Source organism: Coturnix japonica, chromosome 3, assembly GCF_001577835.2.
Source record: "Coturnix japonica isolate 7356 chromosome 3, Coturnix japonica 2.1, whole genome shotgun sequence".
Lineage (NCBI taxonomy): Eukaryota > Metazoa > Chordata > Aves > Galliformes > Phasianidae > Coturnix > Coturnix japonica.
In genome coordinates this window covers 88276747-88303410 of record NC_029518.1, presented here as the reverse complement: position 1 = coordinate 88303410, position 26664 = coordinate 88276747, and the positions used below count along the sequence as shown (strand labels likewise).

Here is a 26664-nt window from a genome sequence, read left to right as displayed (position 1 = left end):
CAGATCGCATCCTGCTGCAAAGCCAACAGTACTGATCTTCTGTTGTCCTTAGTCATAAATAATTCATACCTGAACACCTCGGGTGTTTCAGGTCTGCCTGTGCCCCAGGACTTGACTTGCTTAGGAAACGCAGCCAATGCTCTCTTTCTACCACCCTCTTTCATTTTAGGCTTTGATGGCTTTCGTGAAGGGGATTTTTCTTTTTGCCTTTATCCAACGGACTCTGTGCTGGGAGCAGAATTTCCCCGGCTCTCCATTTTGAATAAAATCTCCTTTTTTTTTTATGATAGTCAGTTCCTGCTGGATCTCCCAGGTGACTTCATACCCAAGATGAACAAGGTTTTCAGCGCTGCACACGCTATCTGCTGTATATACTAACCACCCTTGAAAAACACTCCAACCACCAGCTCGTTAACAGAGACGTTACAAAACTTCTGTGAGTCATTTCTGGACTTTGCTTTATTTTTTTAAGCACAGCGTTAAGCGAGTCACCCAAAGCTCACACTCTCTAAGCCAGGCAGCAGAGTGTGGTGGGACAAAGCTGCATCCCTGCAGCTTGAATACCTGCTGTCCTGATGCGGAGCATCAGCAACTTTGTCCCTCACAGTGGGCTGTGAGTCCCTGCCTCCAGTCTAGAGGTTGCTCCAAGCCTACAGCTGATAAGCAGGGCAATAGGCACAGCCTGTGCTCTGCACCTACTTCTTCTGCGGGGGCTGGATGCTGAGCAGGGCTGAGCCCAGGGCAAAGGCTCTACCAGCTCACTAAGAGTCCCTGGAGGCTGTACCACCCTAAAGACACCTGAGTCATAATCCCTTGTCCTCCTCCTTCCTTCTGGGAGTGGCAGCAATTTGCTATTGGCAGAAGCCTGCAGGAACAGACTTCTAACCCCACCGCACGGCCGAGGGATGAGTCTCCACCCTGCTGTCCACCTACACCACCTGTGTCAGGAGGTTGGGAGCAAAAAAGGCTCCTGCTGGCTCCTCCACGCCCGGGCCCCGGGTCTGGGTAGCTCTGAGTAGTTAGAGGTGGATTTTCCTGGGCTGGTTTTATTTTTAGGTTTTTGGCAGGAATTGTTTTCTTGGGGCAGCACACATTCTCGCTCTCCATCCCTCATGCAAATGTACTGCCAAGCTCAGGCTCTCTCTGGAGGTGATCTTAGGATGCTGGGTCTTCTTTTCTGGCTTCTCCCCCTGCTTTAAAGAGTAGCTCAATGGAGGAGGTAATACATGGTTCTCAGTGATTTTATATTAGTAGCTAAATGCAGCTCCTGGAGAGCTACCCTTCTGTTTAGAAAAGCGGGCCATCTCCTGCACTCATCTAGCCCACTGATTTAATAACTAGCATTGAAGGTAATGAATAACCATTTATCACCTCGGAATCACCATGCTGTCAAATTATGGAGAAGCAAGTGTCTATCCCAAATTCTGCATTTCCCTCCCCTCTGGACTACTGGAGTGTGTGCATTAGTTCATTCAGGGATATACATTCCCGGTCTCCCCATTTAACCTACTTATCTTCAACTATCTTATCCTATTAGCCCCAGAATTTCTAAAAAGATCCTACCCAAGGAGACAAGATCATGCTTGCGAAATTTTTGTATGTATTGGTTTAGTTTTGGCAAAGTAAAGGAGGTAGTTAAAATGAGACTTATAATGGAAAGCTCGCTGCTAGCGTCTCTCCATAATACATGTCTACCTTGCAGGAGAGTTGTGAGGATTAATTAATTTGTGTTTGTTAAGCACTTTGAGATCCTAAGATCAAAGGTTCTATAGAAATGCAAATTGTTATTATAATGATAACTTTTTAATATGAGCTCATATGTTTTGCCTTAGAGGCACAGTCTCACCCTAAGTTGCGTAGTTCTACACGTAAATCTTCAGACATTATGATGAAAACGTACCTCTGAGGCCCTGATCCTTCCTTCTGCTCTAAGTGGAGCTCCCTTTCACTTCAGACAGGTCCCGTGCATGGGACAACTGTAATGCTGAGTCGCAAACCATTGTGAGCCTTCAGGCTTCACATTGAGATGAATGAGTTCTCTCCTCACTCCATAAAATTGATCTAAATTGTGCCCTTGCCTGTCTTTTTGGTGCATTACCCACTATATCCTCTTCTACACTGCATGTTATCAAACTCCTCCTGTGAGCAATGAGCTCTATATTCTGGGGCTGTGCTGCACAACTGGCCGTGTCCCCTGACTGGCTGCTACAAGCATCTGGCTGGGCACACCAAGTCAACCTGTCTCCTCCATGGTTTGCTCTCCCAGCAGTAGACTGACTGATCTCTGTTTTTCAAAGCAATGCTCTTACCAGAACTATTCACACTCCTACAATGTACTCAGAAAGCCCACATTATCATGATATACTGCCTATCAAATAGAGGTGGAATCCTTGTGTTAGACGTAGCAAATACTGGAGCTGGGGCTCATGGCCTGGTCCTCTGGTGGGGGCTGAGCTCATACAGAGGTTGACACAGTTACTGCAGTTCTGTCTGTCCAATGATGCGTGTGAGCACTGGCTATTATTTTTCATTGCTTTTTGACCTCCAGTCTGTAAATACTGACACTGCAGGTGCCTCCAACACAAAACACTTGCTATAATGTCCGAGTAATGTGCTTCATATGTCTGTGGGTGACTCCTTTGGACACACACAAGCAGCAGACAGCAGCAGGTGTGCTCTCCCTTGTCCTATGTGAGCAGCAGGTGAGAAGGGGAGCACCAAGGAAGGGAGCAGCAGGATGATGGGCTCAGCCTTCCTTACAACACACGCTTTTCCAGTGCCCTCTTCTGGAAAGCATCTTTGTCCCACGTAGGACACGAGATATGAGGTTTACATGAGGTAGATGAGGTTTGCATGAGGTAGATAGAGCCATATAGGGAGCTCTGGGCTTCACTCCTGGCTCTACAGCCACATCCTGGCCTGACGCTACCACCTGGACGTCCCTCCTGCCCTTACTGATGATGTGAGAAGCTGAGGTGGGTCCCCTCCATGACAGTGGCACCCGCGGTGGGCGGGGCGGTTCGGGGCGGTACGGGGCGGTTCGGGGCGGTTGGGGGCGGTTCCTGCTGACGTCACAATAGCGCTGGCCGCGGTCCCTGCCCGGTCCCAGCCGATCGCGGCTGGTTTGAGCTGGTGCGTTGCCATGGCGACGCCGGCTGCCCTATAAATACGAGCGCCTCGGCGGTGGCGAAGCTTTGTCAGTCGCGGCGACCGCTCCGCCCGCTGTGCCGTGCGGCCGCTCCGCCGCTCCCCTCCGGCGGCTCCGAGGAAGGCCGGGGCCAGGGCAACCGGAGGGTTCTGACGGCGGCTGCCCGAGGTGAGAAAGAAGGGGAAACGGGGGCGGAAGCCGGCCGACGTGGAGCCACGTGGCTGCGGGGCCGCTGCCAACGGGCCGGCGGGCACGGGGCCTCCCTCCGCCTCCTTCCTTACCGGGAATCCCCGGCTCGGGGTGGGCCCCGGGGCCTGCGAGGGGCTGGTTGCTGCGCCGGGTCAGCACGGGGAGGCTCGGCCGAACGGGAGACAACGTTGTGGAGGTCGGGTTTGACTGCGTTAGAATTTAATAAATGCCCTTAGTCTGGTTGGTTGGAGAAGTGAGGAGCGATCAAATAACGCGAAGTAGTCGCTGATAACGGCTGTTGGGCTGACGTGTGAGAGGTTTGTAATCGCTTCTCGGAATGAAGTGGTTGAAACAGCGTGTTCCGGGCTGTTGGTCTGAGGATATGGCAAACTGAAAGAGAAGCTGTAAAATGTAACGTGCTTTTGTGAGCTGAAGGTTAACGGGTAATTTAGAGTTGAGAGAATCTCGGCTCTAATCTGTGTGACTAGATAAAGTGGGGGAAAAGTGCTGAGGGAAGGCCCGGGGCTGGATGGGGTTACATGAAACCGTATCTTCCCTATGACTCACTCACTCACAACCTTGCGGAGCTGAGGTCTTTAAAAAGCAGCACGCAGATGTGATTCGGCTCAGTTGGAACGGGCTGCCTTTCTCTGTTTGATTCCCCTGGTTAGGGTGACCTGTGTAACTTACCCTGCACTCAGGTTTTGGGTGACGGAGGAATGTAGTTTGGCCATTTCGTTATGGTTCTCAGGGGCAGCTTCTAGTTGATTCCTTGTTAGCTGTGGAGATCAGTGGCGGACTTGTATGAAGTTATGAAGTGATAATTGGAATTACTTGACTCTATGTGTACGGACCACAATCAGGAGCTGTGCTGGTGTGTATCTGCCACTCCTGACAGCTCAGGTTTTCTTTTGTAGCTGCAAATAGGGCAGGGAAGCCCACTAATAGAGCCAGATATTCCTTTGAGTTGTTACTGCTCAGATGTATCAGTGTGCTCTGATTATGTCCAAAAGAACAGGTGAGCTTTCTCCCATACCTTAGTGCTTAAGAAAAGTGGTAATTACATTGAAACCAGTACAAGCTGTAACAGTAACTCCAGTGTGGAGGCCAAGAGGATGCAAACTTCATGGACTTACAATAGTAACTGTTGTTACTAGAGTTAGTAGATCCTGTGCAACATTCACTTAGTGAACAGAGGATAGTTTGCCTTCAATCTGATGAGGCTACTTAAAGATTCTTGTTGGTTCTGTTTAAAACCTAATGTGTCACCTGTTTAATTAAGGTTGTCAGTAACCGCTATAGGAATCCTAGCTATCAGTTCTATGACCACTGTGTAATGACTGCGTGGATTTGAAACAGTGAATGTGAACTGTATGACTTCAAATGAAACAACATTTGTGGGGTGCTTTTTTTGTATCGACAGCTTACACTCAAGTCCTTCCACATCAACTTGGAATGTCAGGAATCATGGGTAGCTTCAGCAAAGAAGAACTTGAATTCACCTTCCTCGATGAGGGCTTTACTGCCAAGGATATCCTTGACCAAAAAATAAACGAAGTGTCATCCTCTGTAAGTATGAGAATGACTTCATTTCATGACACATGTTTATATGTTGGGGGAACGAGTTGCCTCTGTGGATCTTCTGCAAGGCAACCCCCTGCTCAAATGCTGACCAAACTTATTCTGTTATCTGTGGTTTGTAACTTCAGTGTATGTGTTTGCTCTAGGATGATAAAGATGCCTTCTATGTTGCTGACCTCGGGGATATTGTAAAGAAGCACGTGAGATGGCATAAAGCCCTTCCTCGAGTAACACCCTTCTACGCTGTCAAATGTAATGACAGTGAAGCTGTAGTGAAGACTCTCGCTGTCCTTGGTGCGGGATTTGATTGTGCCAGCAAGGTAAAACCTCGCCTGTGTTCTGATCTGTGCTGCTGCTACATGCTCAGTGTTCGTGTACAGTTAAGCATAAGCACGCACTGTCACTTCTGTTCTCATTCATTTGATTGTTGATCTGGAAATAATAACATCCTTAATGCAACCTGTTCTCTCTAGACGGAAATCCAGCTGGTTCAGAGCGTTGGTGTACCTCCTGAGCGAATAATCTATGCAAATCCCTGCAAACAACTATCTCAAATCAAACATGCTGCTAGCAGTGGTGTACAGATGATGACATTTGATAGTGAAGTAGAACTAATGAAAATTGCAAGGGCCCATCCAAAAGCCAAGTAAGTTATCCCAGCTTGTTTCATAATTCTTGCTCGAGTTCTCATGTTACTGAAGCACTTGCAGTTAGTTGCAACTTGTTCTTTAAGATATGATGTGAAATTGTGAGATAATAAGGCTACTTCAGCTGCTGAAATCTGAGCCTGTGTACTGGTGCATTAGGAGGAGGGAGGCAGACAGGAAAGCTTGTATGTTTAAGGTTGATATTCTAAAATTGTATCTTCCTGATGTCGTCTTATTCTAGAACGTGTTTTCTCCTCTATTTCCAGGTTAGTGTTGCGTATCACAACAGATGACTCCAAAGCAGTTTGTCGTCTCAGTGTTAAATTTGGAGCTACTCTTAAGACGAGCAGACTGCTTCTGGAGCGTGCAAAAGAGCTGGACCTCGCCATTGTTGGAGTTAGGTGCGTTCCATTTCAAAACACAGCCATATGAAATAAGATTTAAGTGATGAAGCTGACAACAGATACACCTTTGTGTATTGTAACTTACCAAAGACCAGCTAACGTGTTGTTTTTCTTTCTAGTTTCCATGTTGGAAGTGGATGCACAGACCCAGAGACCTTTGTTCAGGCTATTTCTGATGCCCGCTGTGTGTTCGATATGGGAGTAAGTAGTAAATTCTATTTAATCTGGAATTCCTGTTTAGCTGTTGTGGCAAAAACCAAATCAATTGTGGAGCTGTTACAGGGTTAAAAATTGAAGTCCCTCATTTCATATTAGTGTTTTTGAGGTCTTGGTGGCTGACTTTCAGCAGTTCTGCTATAAAATCAGTGGCTTAAACTGAGATGACTATTACAAGAACCCAGCTCTGTTTTCATCTCTTAATAGTATGACTTACTGATATGTTTTTAGCTAAAAAGGACACACGGAAGACTTTCCTTAACACTATTCCACTTAATTTCCCTTCAGGCTGAACTTGGTTTCAATATGTATCTGCTTGACATTGGTGGTGGCTTCCCTGGCTCTGAAGACGTCAAGCTTAAATTTGAAGAGGTAAAGCTTTGCTATCAACTTCCCTGGTTGTGATGTCTTTCTGAATGTTGAACTGTGTTAAAATCTACCTATTCTCTTGGCATAAAGACACATTCATGAGAGAATGTCTGGTCAGAAATGGAACTTAGAAGAGGAGGCTGTATTTGGAAAATTAGATTCTTGCAAGATAGAGCTAAATGAATGCATAAACATGCAGAGATACCAAACTTGTAAAGCAAGTTTTAAGTGCAGACTTGATTCTCACTGGCATAAACTTCTTCCAGTTAATTACCTACTTCAGGTGTTCTGAATTGATGTTGCTCCCACATAGTATCTCCTTCTTTGGAGATATTCAAGACCCAACTGGACGCCTACCTGTGTGACATGGTGTAGGGAACCTGCTTTGGCAGGGGGGTTGGACTTGATGATCTCTAGAGGTCCCTTCCAACCCCTACAATTCTGTGATACTGTGAAGATGAGAAAACCCTGAACCCATACAGTCTTTCTGAGTGGTTTTGAGCACTGGTGTAACAAACCAGATCAATAAGTGATCTGGCTTATAACTAGTGTTATGAGTGTCTGGTTTTTTGTTCCATCAGTTCTCTAGTCTGCGTTCATAGAAATACCTACTTTAAGAAGGGAAGGTGGCTTAGTGTTAAGAGGACATAGAGCAGTGTTGTCAGAACACCTGCCAGTCTAAAGTGATGCTAAATGGTGTTATGTTTATACAAGGAGACATCAAACAAGACCCACGGAGTGAATTGTCTGCTTGTAATGTGGGCTGATGTTGCCTCACTTGCTATGACTGTTAATGAAAGCTGACTTCCAGTGTTGTACTGGCCTTATATGAAATATCAAGTGCAAATGATGCTGTGAGAGGGCCCTGTAGCATGAGACAGTCATGCAGTGGTTGGAGGCAGCTTTATCACTGATAACTTGGCAGCTGTGAAGGCAGCAGTTTCCAATGATGACAAAGATTTCTGGAGTCTTAAAATCCCATGAGATGATTTCTCTAAGATGCAATAAACTGGAGGTTGTTCCATTATTATCAGAATGAGAAGCAGACCAGGAATTGAAGAGTGTTGACACATGGGACGCTAATGCAGTTTTAATGAGTCTTTAATGAAGGGTGACTTCACTGAGACTTAGGTGACCAAACAGCTCATGTTTAGGTTTTTAAGCTGCAAGTGTCTGCTTTTATTGTGTTCCACTTGGAAAATATAATAAAGCAAAGACAAATGATACAGTAATCCACTTGTGTATTCTAATCTGTGTGATTGAATAGTGTGTTACTGTGAGCGTGGAAGTCTGACTTCATCCTAGATTAAAAAGAGTATCTGAGTAGCTGCTGAAGTAGTAATATGTGCAACTGGTGTTATTTCCTAGATCACAAACGTAATCAACCCAGCACTGGATAAATACTTTCCTTTGGATTCTGAAGTAACTATTATTGCAGAGCCAGGAAGATATTATGTTGCATCAGCATTCACACTGGCAGTCAATATCATTGCAAAGAAAGTTGTATTAAAGGAGCAAACAGGTTCTGATGGTATGTAAATCTGGACTTGGTCTTCCCCCTAGCATCACTGTATGTTTCTTTCCAAGCACTCTTAATGGTGTCTCTGCTTCTTCCAGATGAAGATGATGTGAATGACAAAACACTCATGTATTATGTGAATGATGGCGTCTACGGATCGTTCAATTGCATCTTGTATGATCATGCACACGTTAAACCAGTTCTGCAAAAGGTACAGCAGTTCACAAGTATCGCACGTTGGTAGTTTGGCTGTAGACAAATCCCTCCTCGTAGCAGTCTCTTGTGTTCACTGCTCCTTCTGCATAGCCAGAATCTGACGTTAAACTTAAGAGCTGTGCAGTGGAACTTAATTCAGAGCCGAGGGTGCAGAAGAATCTGCCATCAGTTCTCTTTCTCTTAGAGAAGAATCACAGAATCACAGAATGACCCGGGTTGGAAGGGACCTCAAGGATCATGTAGTTCCAACCCCCCTGCCTGGCAGGGCCACCAAACATTTACTAGATCAGGTTGCCCAGGGCCCCGTCCAACCTGGTCTTGAACACCTCCAAGGACGGGGCATCACAACCTCCCTGGGCAGCCTGTTCCAGGGCCTAACCACTCTCCTAGTGAACAACTCCCCCTAACATCCAACCTAAATCTTCCCTCCCTTTTTTAACTTAAAACCATTTCCCCGTGTCCTGCTATTATCAGCCCTTTCGAAGAGTTTACTCCCCTCCTGGGAGTAAGTTCCCTTCAGGTATTGAAAGGCTGCGATGAGGTCACCCCGCAACCTTCTCTTCTCCAGGCTGAACAAAGAGTGCTGTGCATACATCAATCATGACTTAACTTCTGGAAGCTGTTTTGGTTGTCAAACTAATTAGTCTCTTCTCTTCAGCGGCCTAAGCCAGATGACAGCTGTTACTCCTGCAGCATATGGGGACCAACGTGTGATGGCCTAGATCGAATTGTTGAGCGTTGTAACATGCCAGAGCTGCAAGTTGGTGACTGGATCCTGTTTGAAAACATGGGTGCCTATACTGTTGCAGCAGCTTCTACTTTCAATGGCTTCCAGAGGCCAACAATACATTATGTGATGTCAAGACCAGCATGGTTAGTAACTTAAGTATGGTAATAACTTGATCCATCGAGTGCTTTTATTAGAGAAACTAGTGAATGGCTTATCAGTTGTGACTGTTCTGTATCAGTGTCATGGCTGAGGTGCTGTATTGTCTGGCAAACCAGATTTTATGTGAAAAGCAACACCTCTGGTAGTTTGTGTATGTCTCTAGAACAATCATAACACTACCAATTACTTTTTGCTCTGATGTATTTATCTCTGGAGGTGCTTTTGAAGAGAGAATGCTAGGAATCCTTCCATTAACCTGGGTTTCTAGCTTGCCTTTCAGTCTTGTGTGATGCAGGGTAGTTACAGATTCTTTGCAGGTAGCTTCTCTGACCAGTGATCAATCACTGTCTTGATACTATGCCATCTTGAAAATGGATGGCCTACTAAATCCTGAGTGTAAGGGACAGGGATGCGAAGGAACAGTTCTTAGCTGTGCAGCTTCACAGTGTGTTCTGTTTGAGAGCTGTTTGTGGGTGTAAATTGAGCTCTGGACTATTGCTTACTGCAGGATGTTGGATCTCCACAGAAGCCTTAAAATAGATGAGGAAAGCAAGGTTACTCAAGTACCAGAATACTGCAAAAACATACCTTTAAACAGTAGTTAGAAGTAATCTGGATGGTTTCTCTGTAAAGCAGGTTAATGGACTTCTATAAGAGTGGGTTCTTATGTAAGAGGAAGTCCTTATCTCTACTGAAGTTTGCCTATTAAAGTATCTGGGCAGCAGTACTGTGTTTGGTTAGGATCAGGTGCTTCTGGCATTTACTGTTAACTCTTAAATCTGGGGAGTTCTGGCTGTAAAGGAGGAAGCTCCCTCCTTTCTTTCATTACTCTTGCCTTCCTATAAGCAAGCTTTGCCCTGTCGTTTGGCTTTTCCCTCCCCCTTCTTTCATTGATACCTCCAGTCAAGTGAAGCATTGCTGTGTCACATGAAGCCTTAGGGCTTCTCGTTAGGCTCCAGACTTGTGTGAAACTCAAAGTGGCTCTGCAGAATTGTTAACTGACTTTTTCACTGTAGGTTTCTGTTAAAACTGTAATATCAGAGCTGTCAAGCTACAGTTCTTTTCACCCTTTCTTAGTGTTCTTTCTTTGGCAGGTAAATTCAACTAGCATATGCTAACCCTTAACTTGAAGGGGATCTAGTTAGTGAGGTTATGCTGCGTGTCTTTTCAGCACAGGCAAAAGCTGTTTTGCTATGTGCTCTCCATGTTTAAGTGTGCAGCTGTATGTATAGCTCTGACTGCAGTATGTGTGATGGATTGCCTATGTCTGAGTGCATATCCTGTGAGCAACCACGTGGTAAACACAACTTTTCTTTGCATGCAGCGTAAGATAAGTAGTCAAGAACTCATTAATTGGAGTTCTGTACTGAGATTGTTTTGGTGCAGTGTCTGAGGATGAAGGGAGTTGTGGTTCTCCTACACCAGCTTCCTTACTTTCCTGCTGTTCAACTCACTTGAAATTCAAAGTAGCTGAGAATGTGATGGCATGGGAAAGGGAGAATGAATTTCATTCTGGAATGACCTCTGAGTCATGAAACCTGTGGCATGTGGAATAAAAACATAGGCTCTGATATATGTATATCTGCAGATACAGATCCTACTTGGAAACAGTGAAACAGCTTCATATTGGCCTTTACACACAAGTCAGCAGATGATGTGCTTTGGTATTTAGTTCTAGTAATGATGTCTGGATTACAAAGCATTGATTTCATGTTCTGGTAGCTATGTAGTAGTAACTATTTCATCTATCTTTGCTCGGATATTGTAGTGAAATACTCTTTTGACTCTTGCTGTTTTTCTTTCTAGGCAACTAATGCAACAGATAAAGGAGCAGGAGTTCCTAGCTGAAGTGGAGGAGCAGGATGTTGCTAGTCTGCCCCTCTCCTGTGCCTGTGAAAGCGGAATTGAGTATCCAGCAAGTTGTGCTTCAGCTAGTATTAATGTATAAATAATAAATACTTAGAAACTAACTGCAAGTTTAGTCATTGAATTCTAGGGCATTTGGGGGACCATTAACTTAATTCTTGCTAGAATTTTTAAGTGTTTTTTTTTTTTTTAAAGCTTAGGTTTGGCATAAACACGACAAAAATGACTAGGAGATGGGTCACATTTATCTGTGTTCCTATGGAAACTATTTGAATATTGTTTTATATGGATTTTTATTCACTTTTCATGTATGCTACTAAAGACTGACCCTCACCTGTCAAACAAGTATTTGTAGCTTGTGGATGGCAGAATGGGCAAAGCTTAGTGTTCTGTGACCTACCTGTTTTAAAATAAAAGTATATTGAAATAACTGGTCCTGTGCTGGTTGATATGTGGTAAATTCACCTGTCTTGGAGAGCTGTTAGGAGCTACATGATCCATTTCTCCAGCCTTTATCAGTAAGTAACTTGTCTGGGCTTGTGTAGTTAAGCACCCATGGGGTTGCATGTCTTTCTACATGGCTAATGTTGCACTATGCAAGCCAAATGTGCAAGTTTTGTTGTAGTTTATGACTCCTGTAAGCTGCTGACTAAACATATCTGGTTATTAATGAAAACACAGCACAGGCTCTGTGGCTGCCTTTGACAAGTAGCTTGCTGCGGAAGGTACATACAGAAAGGTTAAAAGGAGAAGAGAGGCTGAAACTTATGTGGCTGATGATAGAGCAAGGTGCTCTAGTGCTTGACCCATTTAGAGTGGTGTTAGAAATGGTGAGAGATAAGACATAGAATCAATCATAGAAAGACCTGGGTTGACAAGGACCACAATGATCGTGTAGTTCCAACCCCCTGCCATGTGCAGGGTTGCCAGCCACCAGACCAGGCTGCCCAGAGCCACATCCAGCCTGGCCTTGAATGCCTCCAGGGATGGGGCATCCACAGCCTCCTTGGGCAACCTGTTCCAGTGCGTCACCACCCTGTATGAAAAACTTCCTCCTAATATCTCACCTAAACCTCCCCTGTCTCAGTTTAAAACCATTCTCCCTTGTCCTGTCACTGTCAACCCATGTAATCAGCCATTCCCCTTCCTGCTTATATCCTTCAAGTACTGGGATGCTACAATGAGGTCTCTCCAGAGCCTTCTTCAAGCTAAACAAGCCCAGTTCCTCAACCTTTCTCTATTTCTCTATAGGAGAGGTGCTCCAGCCCTTTAATCACCTTAGTACCCCTCCTCTGGACCTGTTCCTAAGAGCTCCATATCCTTCTTGTGTTGGGGGCCCCAGGCCTGGACACAGAACTCTAGTCAAGACACAGCTTATTATGCATGTGATCCCTTTAAAGCTTTTACTTAACCTTAAGGAGATACTGAACTGAAGCTTTCATAGTAAATTTAATAACTAAGTAAACCATAGGAGATAGCACAAGGAATGCTTGCTGGGATAGAGTATGCTGACCTTGTGCTAATTGATTGCCACTTAGTGGGCTGAAACAAGTGTTTCTAACATAGGCTATAGGTCCCAGCTCTGTTTGCCTGACAGTCTTGAGCTGCAGGCATACCTTAGTAAGCCTCTATATGGTGAAGAGAAAGAAGTAAGTAGATCTTCTAAATTAGCTCATATTTAAGGGGTCATCCAAGGGCAACATGCTGAGCATTACGATGAACTTTCAGATACTGTAAGGCTGCTGTCAGGTCTCCCCAAAGCCTTCTCCATGCTGAACAGCACCAGCTCTCTCAGCCCACCCTTGCAGGGGAGCTGTTCCATCCCTCGGATCGTTTCTGTGGCCCACCTCTAGATGCACTTTAACAGGTCCATGATCTCCTGTACTGAGGACTCCACATCTGTGCTCCAAGTGAAGCCTCACCAGTACAGAGTAGAGGGGCAGGATCGCCTCCATCAACCTGCCGACACACCCTTGGAAGCAGCCCAGGATATGGGGTTTCATACTTAAAATAAATAAATAAACAATAAAAATGTGATAAATTGGTCCTCTAGAATTGCACCCCTCATCCTTGCAGCTGGAAAAGGAAAGGTGGGAGCCCAGCGGTGAGGGTGGGGAGTGCTCTATCCCTGTGTAGGAGCAGAGGTTGGCATAAGCCTTGGGTTACCTGATCTTGTGCCTGATTGATTTGGTGGGTGGGCTCCCTACCTGCAGCAGGGGCTGGAACCGAATGATCTGAGATTCTGAAAGCATTGCATGAAGATCTCAAATGAAGGTTGTTCGACGGTCAAGAAGGAAAAGGACATCAATAATTGCAATTGTAATTATATTTAAATTTCTCTTGAAATAAGCACCGATTGGTACTAACTCGCCGTACAGGAGAATCTCGGGTATATCCAGACGCTGCTGTATTTGCACTCTGAAGGCAGTGGGTGTCTCCCTGGCTCTGCTTTGGCTTCAGTACCCGCATTACAAATATCTTCCGTTCACATTCCTCCTCAGCTGCCTAAATCACTGCGTTTGGCTCTACTGAAAATGAACTGAGACGCGGGGGGCTGCAGGGGAATGGCTACAGGGCAGGGGGATGGCTGCAGGGCAGGGGGATGGCTGCAGGGCATGGGGGATGGCTGCAGGGCAGGGGAATGGCTGCAGAGCAGGGGGATGGCTGCAGGGCAGGAGGATGGCTGCAGGGCTGGGGGGATGACTGCTGGGCATAGGGATGGCTGCAGGGGGCAGCAGCCGCTCACGGGTTGGTGGATCCGTATGTCTGAGGCCCGAGGTTTGGCTGCTCCCGGTACCATAGGGATGACCATGGAGAGAGGCTGTTTATGTCTCAAGGTTGTAGGGATTGTAGGACTCTAGGGGGTATACATGAAAGACAGGGCGGGACCTTTATTAGGAAGGGTAGTGATAAGATAAGGGGGAATGGCTTTAGGCTAAAAGAGGGGAGATTTAAAATAGAAGTTAGGAGGAAATTCTTTATCCAGAGGGTGGTGATGCCCTGGCACAGCTGCCCAGAGAGCCGTGGGTGCCCCATCCCCACAGGTGCTCAAGGCTGGGTTGGGTGAGTCCTGGGCAGCCCAAGCTGGTGGGTGGGCTGTGAGATCCCTTCCAACCCAAACCCTTCTGTGATCCTATAACATCCCCATTGCCCAGTCACAGCACTGAGAAACCCTCTGGCAGCACTTTGCCCCAGACAAATCTGTACCAGTAGTAACCCCTACCTCACTGTGTCTCTCTCTGCCCCTTTTCAGCTGGTTTATGGCCACATTACTGCAAAGCCTGCTAATAGATTTACAAGGTGTCACTCCCATTTGTAACAACAGCCTATGCTGCCTTTGCTCAGATGTATCCCTTTTATCCCAGGATCTGCAATGTCTGCATTTTGCTGTAGTTTCTATGTTCTGTTTTCTGGCTCAGACCTCAGGCTGGCTGCTGTGGCATTCCTGTGCTTCCCTGCAGTCATTTAAAAAATACAATAATCTGGGATCCTGTTTGCCAAGGGCTGCTATAAGCGTGAGGTTACAATCTCATCTTTCTGCTCTTTTAGTACACTCGAGTGAATCCCTTCAGGTTGCAGCAGTTTGCTGCTGTTCCCTTTAATGAGCAGCTGTAAACCTTTCCTGTTTTTTTGAGCTGGCACTGATGTGCAGATGTTCTCTGCCACACATGGTGGGGGTGGTGCAGCACAATAGGCAACGGGCATAAACTGGAGCAAAGGAAGGTTCCCTCTGGGCCCCAGGAGTATTTCTATGCAGTGTGGGTGACAGAGCACATGTTCCCCAGAGCTGTTGGGGTCTCCTCCTTGGAGCTCTCCAAATGCCCCTGGATGTGGTGCCAGGGGTCCGTCCAACCTGCTCTATTATTGCTCTGCCCATCTGCAGCCCTCTGGATTCCTCAGCAGAGCAGAGAGCACCTCAGGTGGGGAAATGTGTTCAGATGAAAAGATTGTGGCAGGGGAGCAGCACTCTGTTGGACTGCTCAGCCCTGCAGGGACAATGGCATTGGGACTGCTGTCTGCTGATGGCACTGCACAGAGGTGGCTCTGAGATCAGCCCATGTCCCTCAGAAGCAGCAGAGCTGCCTGCTCAAAAACATCAATAATTCAGAAGGGAAGCAGCAGAGGAATAGCTGTAGCTGTGCAACACTGACATCTGAATTGGCTGAATTTATTTTATTTTCTCCAAGGAAAGAGTTCACGGTGTTTGTGCTTTGTTTCTGGTTATTAATGGCACACGAATGCAGCTGTGCTATGCTCACCTTTCCCCAAGGAGTGAGATGCCAGCACTGCACCTGCTGCCAGCTCCTGTGGGAAGCCATGAGTTACCCTGAGAGGGGACAAGGGAAGTGCTGGAAAGCAGGGAGAAGAGGAGGGGGACTGTAAAGGTTTTGCTGTCTTCTGGGATGCAAACCCATCCCAGGGGGTGGGACAGAACAGGGACGAGCCAGATCCCGAAGAACCACCTGAATGTATCTGGAACATCCATGCAGGATGCTTAGTACAAAAGGGAATGGCCTGGCAGCAACCAGGCAGGCACTAACCTTATTTAGAAGGCAATGACACAACGTGGAATTAGTGTAACAGGAGCTGCAATTCATACAGAGAAGTCTGAGCTGATGGAGTAATTAGCTGGAGCTTTCAGAGTGCTGGATATCTCCACGATGAAAGAATAATTACACAGCTTAATACAGCCAGGTAAAAATGGACCTGCGGTTTTTGTGGGGTTTTTTGTTCCAAACTCCACTTTTACTAAGTTAGGTGATTTTTCATTATACATGTAATTTGCAAAATTTGCAAAAACACTCACTTAAATCACTGAAAAAGCTGAAGTTTCCAACTAAGCCCTTGGACACTGTTTAAGAAGCAGAATTCAGAGCTCTCTGCAGCTGGCACTGTCCTGAGGCTGATGAGCTGCAGGGCTCCATCCGTCCACTGGGTCCACTGGGCTTGTTCAGCATGGGAAAGAGAAGGCTCCTGGGTGAGTGCATTGCAGCCTCAAAGGGAGCTTGTAAACAAGACGGAGACCGACTTTATGCATGGTATGATGGTGACAGGACAGAGAGATATGGTTTTAAACTAAAAGGGGAATTTAGGTTGGATGTTAGGAGGAAACTCAGGGGGTGGTGAGGTGCAAAGTGAAGCTAGGAGAAGTATCAAAGCTGGGATTGGAACACGTTTTGGGTTCTGGTGAGAACAGTTGGGGTTCTGTCAAACAGCAGCTGAAACTTGCTACTCACCGAAGGCAGAAGCAGAAACCAGAAGAGGAGGGATGGCAGGAAAGTACGAAAGATGTAACTTACTGAAGTAATATAATGATGGGAGAAGACTAGATGCATGTCTGAAAGCTACACCAAGCTCACTCTTCCATCCTTAGTATATAAGAAAAGGGACATTGTGCAGTGCTTGAATAAAACTATGCCTGGCTCATGTTAAGACCCCACAAAGCAGCCAGGATCCAAGTACTTGGTCCTCTTGGAAGCACCATGTTCCTGTGTTTTTCCCATACTTTTGTGTTGTTTTTTTTCCCCCTTGGATTACCCAGGAAAAGCAGACTCCTGACTGGCTTCACTTTCATAGAATCATAGAGTCATTGAGGTTGAAAAAGACCTTGAAGATCATGAAGTCCAACTCAGCCCATCCCCACCGTGCCCACTGACAGCGTCCCTCAGTGCCACATCTCCATGTTTCTTGAGCACCTCCAGGGTTGGTGACTCCACTCTATGGCACTGCCTCAACACTCCTTCTGAGAAGAAATGTTTCCTCATATCCAGCCTGAACCACCAGCATCATGTTGCAGTCGAACACAGTGTTGGTTTAATGGCTCAAATTGGAATTTCTAGGGAAAAAGGTAATGAATGTGTCGCTCCGCTCAGCAACACTGACATAAGCCTGAGTGCTACCTGCCAGCACATTTCCACTTGGATACTGAACCACACGACTTGGGTGAAAAAAAGACAGGGACGGACAAGAAAAGTAGTCTTTTATTTCAATGAGTATTTCTTGGCATTAGGCAGATATTAAATAACACTGGAATGCACGAGACTATTAACGTTATTGACAGCAAGGGGAGAGGCGCAGCGAGGTGGAGGACAGCGGTGCGACTCACGTCACCTCAGGTCACTCAAAGCCACTGGACGCAGCGACCACCATAACGTAGGACTCCACTGAGAAATAGAAAAGGAGGATTTGCTCCTTTCGGATCTCCCGTTAATACAGTAACGCCAGAACGATCGACAGTAAAAATGAACAAATATTTGCATTCGGGAATTAAACAGAGTGAAATACCCACAAACTGCTACTCATGCATTTTTCTTTTGGAACAGCAATTTGCTAATGCATAAATACCACCAAAAAAAAAAACAACAAAAAAAACCCAACAAAAAAAAACAAAAAAAAACAAAAAAAACCAAAAACCAAAACAAAAAACCCAATCATCTCCAAGATTGGAATAAATCACGGACAACTAGAAGAAACAAAGCTGGAGTCTATTTTATGCCTTAAATAGATGACCTAAATATTTAAAATTTTACTTCACCATATATATATAATTTATATATATATATATTAAAAGAAAGGAAAGACCATTAGATAAGTGCAAGCAATTTTCCTCAAAAAGAAAATTGGAACCATGCCCAGGAAAGCTGCTTTTTTTGTGTGTTTTTTTAATTTTATTTTATTTTTTACTTTTTTTTTTGTTAGTTTTTGTTTTATTTAATTTGAACTTTCTACTCTGTTCAGTCCATGTTTTGTTTTTTTTTTTTCCCCACATAGTCACTTCAGAAGCAATAAGTTACCTGCCACCTGCTATGTTGGGCCAAAGTTCTACCTAGTGTCCTCCCGAGCCCATGGGGCACCCCCTTCCCCACAGCTGAAGTGAAGGGGACACCCCAGTGGAGGTTCAGCTCCTTGTATCTGCATGTAAACACCTTTCAGTTACCCTTAACGCGTGCAGAGTGAATCAAAACATTACAGGAAAGCAGAAATGGAGCTGCCGAAGGAGAGCTGCACTGGTGTTAGTGAGGGGCGAGGGCAGTTTCACTCGGACACACACAATCTGGCAATGTTATCTTATCCACTAACTGTTGAGGAATGATTGAGAAGGCATCCATTTGCGAGCAAAGCTTGAAAGACAAGCTGAATTCTCCTTGCAAACTGTCCACTCCGATCAGAATTGGCTCGCGCTGCTGGGGTCGCACTGTAACAACCGCACGATGGAGGGATCGCTCTTGGCACCTTTGATGAACTCCTCCAGGGACAGCTTGCCTTCAAAGGAGGAAATGTGAAACAGAAAAGAAGTCATTCATCGCTGCCGCTCGCTGCAGCTTAATAAAAGCCCTCTGAACACAAGCAATGCGCATATATCTAATCTATTGCAAATGCATCTAGGGGAATTTAGCGCGATGCACGGCAGCCAAATCCCACTCAAGCCCTTAAGCCTGGATGCATCTTTCTTCTGCAAAACAATCCCACAAAAAATTGTCATTTCTTATTCAAAAAGGCACTGCCACAAAAAACATCACACCAACCATTCTAATGTCATCAGCCGTTTGCACAGAGATGAGACACACAAATAACACAGACACGGTGCTCGGTACCTGACTGTGTGCTTTGAATATGATGCTCCTATTGCTATGATGTTTTAACCCTGACTTCCCAAATCTCTGCTTTGCACAGCTGGGGGTGAGCAGTGCAGCCCTATTGTCCCTGTAGCCCCTCGCCTCCCTCCCGCTCCCACACGGCTCTTCCATTTGAGACACTGAGGCATGACCCATTAATGAAGGACATCCATTTCATGGCCCAAGCTGCTCACAAGCATGGTGCTTCTGGCTGCTTCCCAGTGCCACTACAGGCCACGAGGCACAGATGCATAGTGCTGGTGTCACCAGCTGGGAGCACAGGCTCCCTGCAGTCTTATAAGGAGCAGCTGAGGGAGCTGGGATTGTTTAGTCTAAAGAAGAGGAGGCTCAGGGGAGACCTCTACAGCTTCCTGAAGGGAGGTTGTGATGAGGAGGGGTTTGGCCTCTTCTGCCAGGCAACAAACAGGACCCGAGGAAATGGCTGCAAGTTGTACCAGAGGAGGTTTAGATTAGACATAAGAAGGAACTTTTTCTCTGAGAGTGGTCAGGCACTGGAATGGCTGCCCAGGGAGGTGGTGGAGTCGCCATCCCTGGCAGCGTTCAAGAGGCATCTGGATGAGGAGCTATGAGATCTGGTTTAGTGGCTTGTGGCAGCAATGGTGATGGGAGGTCAGTTGGACTAAGTGATCTTGTAGGTCCTTTCCAACCTATGGTTGCTTTTATGATTCTATGATCCTATGCTCTCAGCCTATTGCAGGAATGGGGAAAGGTCCCTGTTTGGGTGCAGCACCCAAGCCTGTGGCAAGCTTCCATCTTAGCTTCAGGCTAACATCACCAAAAAAAAGTGTTTTCTGAATTTTCTGTTGGTCTGAAAAAGAGCACTTGTGACTATTGGGAAGTTTATAAGCATTCCCCTTTCCTCACAGTACTTTTAAGCAAAGTGCAAAGGAGAACTGCCAGCAGTGTTCTTGCTGAAGTCAAGGGTTAAACACAGCAGAACTGGGCATGTGACCTGGGGCTGTGGTAGCAGACACCAAAACCTGGCCACAAAATGCCCTGAAGGAAAAAATAGCCTTTCTAAACATAAAGCCACATTGTTATAGGTCTCCTCTACACTGAAGCTAAACCCACGCTCCCACCAAGCATCTCTCCCTTGGGCAGGATGAAGGGGATCGTACCGTCATTGTTTGTGTCCATCTGTCTGAAGATCTTGTCTGTTCGCTTCTCTGGAGTGGATTCGTCTTCTGGCATTTTCATTACTGATGAAACCATTTTGTAGATTGCCTGCGTATCAAAAAAAAAAAAAAATAAAAAAAAAAGATATAGGAAAAACATGACCCGAGCTGCAAAGCTTCAGGATTGAGAAAACTAATTTAAGCCTGAAGCAATAAAAAGGCAGCTGACCCCACCAGGCAACTGCAGGACTTTTATAAACCAAAACAAATAGGAATTTCTGACTGCAGTTTTTTTTTGATTGTTCTTTCCTGTCTTCATTCGCACTTCAAAGCAGCGCCCACACGGCTGGGTGAGGTTAAGAGAAAACCAGGGTTTAGATGAATGTACGAGGAGGACTGAGCCAGGATACAGGAGTGAAGTGCCAGTGTGAGAATCTGCCTTCTGCAAGGGGCTGAGGGAGGCTGCTGCTCTTTGCTCAGTTGAAACACACTGGGGACACCAACGCACAAACCAAGTGCTGGTTTGGATGCAGTTAGGGGCTGAACCACAGGGTCACAGTGGTTGGGTGGGCAGGACTTCTGGGTCCATCTGTTTCCACCCCTGCTCATTCAGGGATGCCCAGAGCAAAGAGCCCAGCACTGTGGCTCTGCGATGGGACTCAGTAGGTCTGGTGGGTGGCTGGACTCAATGGTCTTGAAACCAGGTCATCTGATGGTTCCATTCTAAGTCTGGGTGGCTTCTGAGTATCAATCAAGGAGGAAGACTCCATCACCTCCCTGGGCAACCAGCTGCAGCACTCGGCCACCCACACAGCAAGAAGTGCTCCCTGATGTTCAGAGGTACCTCTTGTGTTCATCCATCAGAGTGGATGCCACTGACCTGGGACCCAGCCTTCAGGGGACAAGAACATGACACGGTCTTCTAATTCTGAGCTCACCTTGACTCTGATTTGAAGTTTCAGTGCCCAAGGTATTGAACTTGAGGTCAATCAGGAGAGAAAAATTTGCATTTCGGTCTTTCTAAACCCCATCAAAACCCCACTGAAGAATCTCTAGGGAGACTTTGGCCACAGCCCTGTTGCACAGAGCTGCATTTATCTCTTGGGACATTTGCTCATTTGCACCTCAGAGGTCCCACCACGACTCCAAACCACCCCTTGAGAATATGGTGTGTCCCAGCACCACAGACAATCTCCATTCTCAAGTCTAGAAGTTACAGCAGTGAACACAAAACCGGGGGCAGTGGCTCACCTGCACTATTTCCAGCATTTCACCGCGGCTGATGTACCCGTTGCCATCCAGGTCGTACATGCTGAACGCCCACTTGAGCTTCTGCTCGAGCTTGCCCCGTGAGGTGACGCTCAGCGCAATGATGAATTCCCTGAAGTCGATGGTCCCGTCGCCGTTGGTGTCGAAGGTGCGGAACACGTGTTCGGCGAACTTCGATGCGTCGCCGTAAGGGAAAAAATTGGCGTAGATTTTTTTAAACTCCTCCACAGTCAAATGGCCCGTTGGGCAATCTTTTAGGAAGCCCTTGTACCACTCCTGCAGCTCATGGTCCGTGAACTCGGTGTTCTCGCGCAGGTCCTGCAGCACTTCAGGGCGCAGCTTGCTGTTCTGCTTCCCCATCCTTGCCCAGAGCCTGGCTCAGCTGCTGCCAATGAGAGAGCACCTGTGTTATCTCTGTGATATACCACCACTCCCCTTAGAATAGTCTGCAGTGCCCAGGTCCAATTCTTGACCCCCACCCCTCTAAAATCGCTGATCCATTGCAATGACTGAGCAGGAATGGGTAGGGACAGCAATGGGATTGAAGGAGCCCAAACAGAGGGTGGTGAGGCCCTGGCACAGCTGCCCAGAGAGCTGTGGGTGCCCCATCCATGCAGGGTTGGGTGCGCCCTGGGCAGCCTGAGCTGGTGGGGTCAGCCAGCCCATGACAGGGGTTGGGTTGGTAGGCTGTGAGGTCCCATCCAACTCAGCCACTTATTCTGTAAGCTCAGTATTCCCCACCATTCCCTACCCTAACCACCTTTTGTTCTGTCAGAAAGTATAACAATGTACAATAACCAAAGCAGTGTGCCATTGCCCTGCTTTGCATCCCCGTCACGCTTATCCAGAGCCAAAAGAGCAAGTGCTGAGCAGCATGGCATGCAGACACCAACACTGCGAAATGTACCAGGGCTGAGCAGTTCCCAGGGGTAAACATCCCAGGCATGCATAAGAACCTACAAAAATGTTATAGGTCAGCAGAAAAGAAGGGGGCTGTGCAGCAGAGAGCTTTTCAACAGCTGAATTTAGCCTCATTTTATTTGCATTCCACTTACTTTGTGTGTTGCCTCAGCAGTGTACAAAATCCACATCCTGCCCTGTGGCTGGATGCTTGGAGACAGAGCCCAGCTCAATGCAGCAAGCTCTGCTATCACTGGCACATCTCTTTACCATAAAAGCTATGTTTCAGCCATGAAACTCTACTTCTGCCCGGTGTGTGGCAGCTTTCTGTAGGTCCCTGTGTGGCTCTGCTTGCTGGAACTTGTTGGCCAGAGGAGGTTTGAAAACATTTAGTGCCACTGTTGTCCTTTTCCAGTACAAAGAGAGGTTCCTCAACAGCAGAAGCTTAGTTGTTGGAGTCAAGACTTCCAATAGCAGTAAGGTAAGTAAGTACCCAGTTCTTTGGATGGATGCTCATTTAATCTTGGCCTCAGAAGCTTTATAGCCCTGTCGTCTTTCAACAAATTACAGACTATTTCAGCCCTTCCTCCTCTTTTGGATCATTTTGTCAGAAAAGTGAGGTGCAGAGATCTAAACACAACCCTTTGTTGCATATGAGCTTTCTGAAAGGCTTCATAATGCACTCAACCCAAACATAACCCCGCCGTTGTTGTAACCAATTTGTGAAGAATAATTGAACAACCGACTTTAGCATTAATTTATTAAAGCACATCTCAAAGCCACCTTTGCTATGCATTGTGTTTCAGGTAGCTTCTCCAAAATGCAATGCCTAAATACCTCATTAATCACAGTAGGAGCCCCCCAGTGCTGGCACCCCACTGATGTTTCATTCGATTGCTTTCAGCAGATCATTCGTTGCTGATTTAGAGGCAAGAGCACTCGGAGGATGGATGCTAATGGATATTGCAGGGAGGGGGCTCGGGGTGCTCAGGTCAGTGCTGTGATGAGGGCTGTGGGTAGTTGGGATGTTTGCGTGTGGTTGCTCTTTTAAAGAGCCTGTGCTATCTGAATCCCTTGCCTCAGGGCCGGCTGTACACACTGACATGGCAGGAGATGCTGCTGCTCACACCAGGACCAGGCTGGCTTTTTCACTGCAATCTCTTTGACCTGAGCTCCTGAAGGGAGGTTCCCACGGCATTAAGTTAAGGCTGCAAGAGGAATGGCTCCTTAGAGAGGCACTTCCTTGTGGAAAACTGCTTGTGTATGGATATAGCATTAACAAAAGGACGTGAAGTGCCTGAGTTTGGGACAGTAGTGATCTTTAGCAGAGAAAGTGCACAGTGAACACAATAAATACTCTGGGATACCTAAGCTATGTGCTTTGCAGGGGGAAAACTAGCACCATTTGTCTCACAGAACAGAACTGAGGTTCACAATGGTCCCAAACCTGCAGCATGGTGTCCCTGGGGCTAAGGGAGCCCAAAGCCAAGGAGCAGCATAAGGCAGGCAGCCAGTGCCGCTCCACTGCTCTGAAGTGGGCTGAAATGCAAGATGGAGTTGAAGACTTTTTATTAAAACAGCCAAAGCATCAGATCTGTCACTGATGCCCTGGGGTGCAGAAGAGGACACAAAAGGATTAGCCCACAGGGATACTGTGAGCATTCTGTTAAGAGAGACTCTGCTTGGAAATGTTATTTTACAGCAGTGGTGGCAAAGACTGTCACAGGTTCTAGAGGGGCTGTGGGGTCTCCTCCTTGGAGATCTCCAAGAGGCCTGACCATGGTGCTGGGCACCTTTCTCTGAGTGACCTGCACTACTATCAGAGGTTGGATCAGATGATCTTCAAAGGCCCTCATCACCAGTAAAGTACCATAAAAATCCCAATTCTATGCCTGGGAATGATCAGCAGGTGTAGCTGAGCATCCGTCCCCAGCCCTCCAAAGAAAGAAGAATTACACAGCTCCAATCCTGCCAAGAGAAATGTGAGAGGAATACCCCAAGATGGCACATTGATTTCATGGAGCCAAACACAAGGACTGTAACCTTAGAAATTCACTTACAGGGCTCTGGATTCTTCCTATTTGGCACTTTCCTCAGGATTATATTCCTGATTAACTCAGGAAATGAATTAGTCTGAGGGCACTGAGCACTGATGCACACAGCTGAGAGCTGTTTGGGGTGCAAGCTTGCATCCAGAAGACTTTGGCTGTGGGACTTCCCCAGCCCCATTGCCCTGCCAGCCTTCTCAAACCCACCCTGACTGCACCGGCTGCTGCAAACGAGGAAAACAGGGCTGTGGAGACCTGCACAAGGGCCAGAAAATCTGACAGCTCCTCAGGGAGCTCTCTACAATGTTTTCCAACTCAGAGAGGAGAGCTTATTATTGTAAAGGGCAAATATTCCCAATGCAATAAGAAAAGCATAGAAATATTTTGAGCAAATTAGGAAATTAGGTTAATTTGGGTGGGAGCAGATCAGGCAGGGATGCAGCCTGTCATTTGAGACAGGAAAAGCAAACCATGAGTGGATGTTCCTCATCTCCTCCCTTTGCCCTTTTCTTATTTCTTAGTGAAAGCAAGGCAGAAGCAGGCAGCCTCATTCTGCCACTGGATGCAAGGCTTAAAAAAGCAAAGTTTGCTTAGTTTACACAGTATTACACAGCAAGGGAAACATGTCAGCACAATGTCTTCGTGTACAAGGTCTTTTTTCCAAGCAGACTGGGTTGCAGGAGGAAAAGCCCACGTCACATTAATTCAAGGTACTATTGTGATATGTGATTTCAAATAATCTTCTGTGAGTGCAAAGCACAGAAACACTGTGTGGTTCCCAAAGGTCAGAGGGAAGGAAAGGACAGAAAGCAGAACAGGTTCAGCCTAGAGAAGAGGAGGCTCCAGGGAGACCTCACTGCAGCCTTCCAGTACTTGAAGGGAGCTTATAAGCAGGAGGGAGACTGACTTCTTACATGGTCTGATAGTGATAGGACAAAGGGGAATGGCTTTAAACCAAAGGAGGGGAGATTTAAGTTAGATGTTAGGAGGAAATTCTTTGCTCAGAGGGTGGTGAGGCCCTGGCACAGCTGCCCAAAGAACTGTGGGTGCCCCATCCCTGCAGGTGCTCAGGGCTGGGTTGGATGTGCAGTGGGCAGCCTGAGCTGGTGGGGATGTGAGGTCCCTCCAAATCCAACCACTCTGTGATTCTGTGATTCAGTTTTATTACATCCGAGATTTCAGGAGCAAAAAAAAAATGAGCAGTGCCCTGATACAGTCACACAGAGGCAACAGATCAGTCTCTCTTCCCCTTCTGGAGTGCTGAGCCACCATCACAAAATCCGTAAAGCATGTTCCTGACATTGTTTTCCCAGCTGCATGTATGGTGCTGAGACTGGGGGCTTTGAGGAACCGGGGGATCCCAGGGCTGCTACTGGAGCTGTCTTTGGCAAGGAGGGCGGCTGCAATGGTTTTCAAAGGCTGGTGAGAAACTGAGAGGGAAAAAGAAGCCTTACTTAACAGAGGTGTGCTTAGGAAGAAGATGATAAGCAGTGTGGGTTTGGATGCACGCCAACCAGCTACCTCAAACAAAAATTGAACTGGCATTTGTTTAGATGCTTAATGAGCCACCAAGGGAAAAAGAAAAGAGGAAGATCGCTTGCCACTAACATTGTCATTGACCAACTGCAATTGTTATTGCTAACAATTTCTACTGCTACTCAATATTTTGTTGCTGAAGCCTCAAGCCGAACAGAACCGCATCCTTCTATTTTATTCACCTAGCTCTCTACACAAACCTTCTCTGCAGCAGCACTGCGTGTTTTTACATACCGCCATGTTAATAAAGGACAGAAGCCACCACTTAATTCACTTGCAAAAATAGATTTCACCACACCGAAGACCAAATTCTTCTCCAAACACTGCTTCCTTTCCCCTTCGGTGCAGCTACTAATGATAGTAATCTAATTGCTTCGAACCTTTATTTTCCTGTTTGCTGAATGAAATAAATGCCTGAGTTAAAAACCTATAAGCAAACGGAGTGTTTCACACTATCTTTTTCTTTCTGCACAGGTGTACGAAACAACAGCTCTGTAAAATAACTGTGTAAGAAGAGCACCCCACCAATATGGTGGTGTTGGAAACCAGCCCAAGCTCTGCACTGGAGGAGGGCATTGCTGAGTCTTTGTGCAGGTGGCTGTGCTAATGTCAGATTTTACTTTTTATAAGCAAGGAGCAAGAATGTAAGAGATGATTAGCGTCTGGATAGGGAGCTAGGAGATACGGTTTAGGGGTTTTCTGTAGGCATGGTAAAGGGAGGACGGTTGGACTAGATGATCTTTCCAACCTTGTGATTCTATGATTCTATGATTTCTATTTCTTACAGGGAAGCCACAATACCCAGCACCAAGCTTGGAGGAAAGGGCAGTGCCATGCTGGGAGCTACTTGCACAGGTCAGGGACAGCACAACCTTTGTGCCTTGAGGCCACAGCATCAGCACCCCATACTGAATCTGGATTGCAGGGGACAGCTGCAGACACATCCAGGCACACGATGACATTTTTAGGGGGACAAAGAGCAGCTGTGGAACAACCTATTCCCTCCTCTGGCATTTCTGTGCGGCATTCAATACTTGAGCACAAATAATCTCAGGAGCAAACCGTGCCATCCCCAGCCCAGACATCACTTTTCTCATTAACCTCCACCCCAGGGC

The 26664-nt window shown here is 46.5% G+C and overlaps 2 protein-coding genes across 5 annotated transcripts in view; one reads left to right on the top strand and one right to left on the bottom strand.

Moving 5' to 3' along the window:
• Nucleotides 1-3092: 3092 nt before the first annotated feature.
• On the top strand, nucleotides 3093-11474 carry ODC1 (ornithine decarboxylase 1). 3 transcript variants are annotated; one of them, XM_015859458.2, is made up of 11 exons: nucleotides 3093-3316; nucleotides 4761-4906; nucleotides 5065-5238; nucleotides 5392-5564; nucleotides 5832-5966; nucleotides 6089-6170; nucleotides 6474-6557; nucleotides 7923-8085; nucleotides 8172-8284; nucleotides 8948-9162; nucleotides 10985-11474. In XM_015859458.2, exons 2-11 carry the CDS (start codon nucleotides 4793-4795, stop codon nucleotides 11124-11126), a joined length of 1395 nt encoding a protein of 464 aa, XP_015714944.1. In that variant the 5' UTR covers nucleotides 3093-3316; nucleotides 4761-4792; the 3' UTR covers nucleotides 11127-11474. The 3 variants fall into 3 exon arrangements, with proteins under 3 accessions (XP_015714944.1, XP_015714945.1, XP_015714946.1); XM_015859459.2 differs by lacking the exon at nucleotides 3093-3316 and adding an exon at nucleotides 3417-3533; XM_015859460.2 differs by lacking the exon at nucleotides 3093-3316 and adding an exon at nucleotides 3633-3654.
• A 5533-nt stretch (nucleotides 11475-17007) lies between these two features.
• Nucleotides 17008-26664, bottom strand: part of HPCAL1 (hippocalcin like 1) — a 47699-nt gene continuing 38042 nt past the window's right edge. Inside the window, exons 3-5 of one of the 2 annotated variants that reach the window (XM_015859445.2) lie at nucleotides 21048-21450; nucleotides 19800-19905; nucleotides 17008-18307 (exon numbers count right to left, since the gene is read on the bottom strand). In XM_015859445.2, the coding sequence (XP_015714931.1) occupies nucleotides 18210-18307; nucleotides 19800-19905; nucleotides 21048-21425 (582 nt within the window). In that variant the 5' untranslated portion in view covers nucleotides 21426-21450 and the 3' untranslated portion in view covers nucleotides 17008-18209. The remainder of the gene's footprint in view (nucleotides 18308-19799; nucleotides 19906-21047; nucleotides 21451-26664) is intronic. The other variant, XM_015859447.2, reaches the window with a different exon arrangement.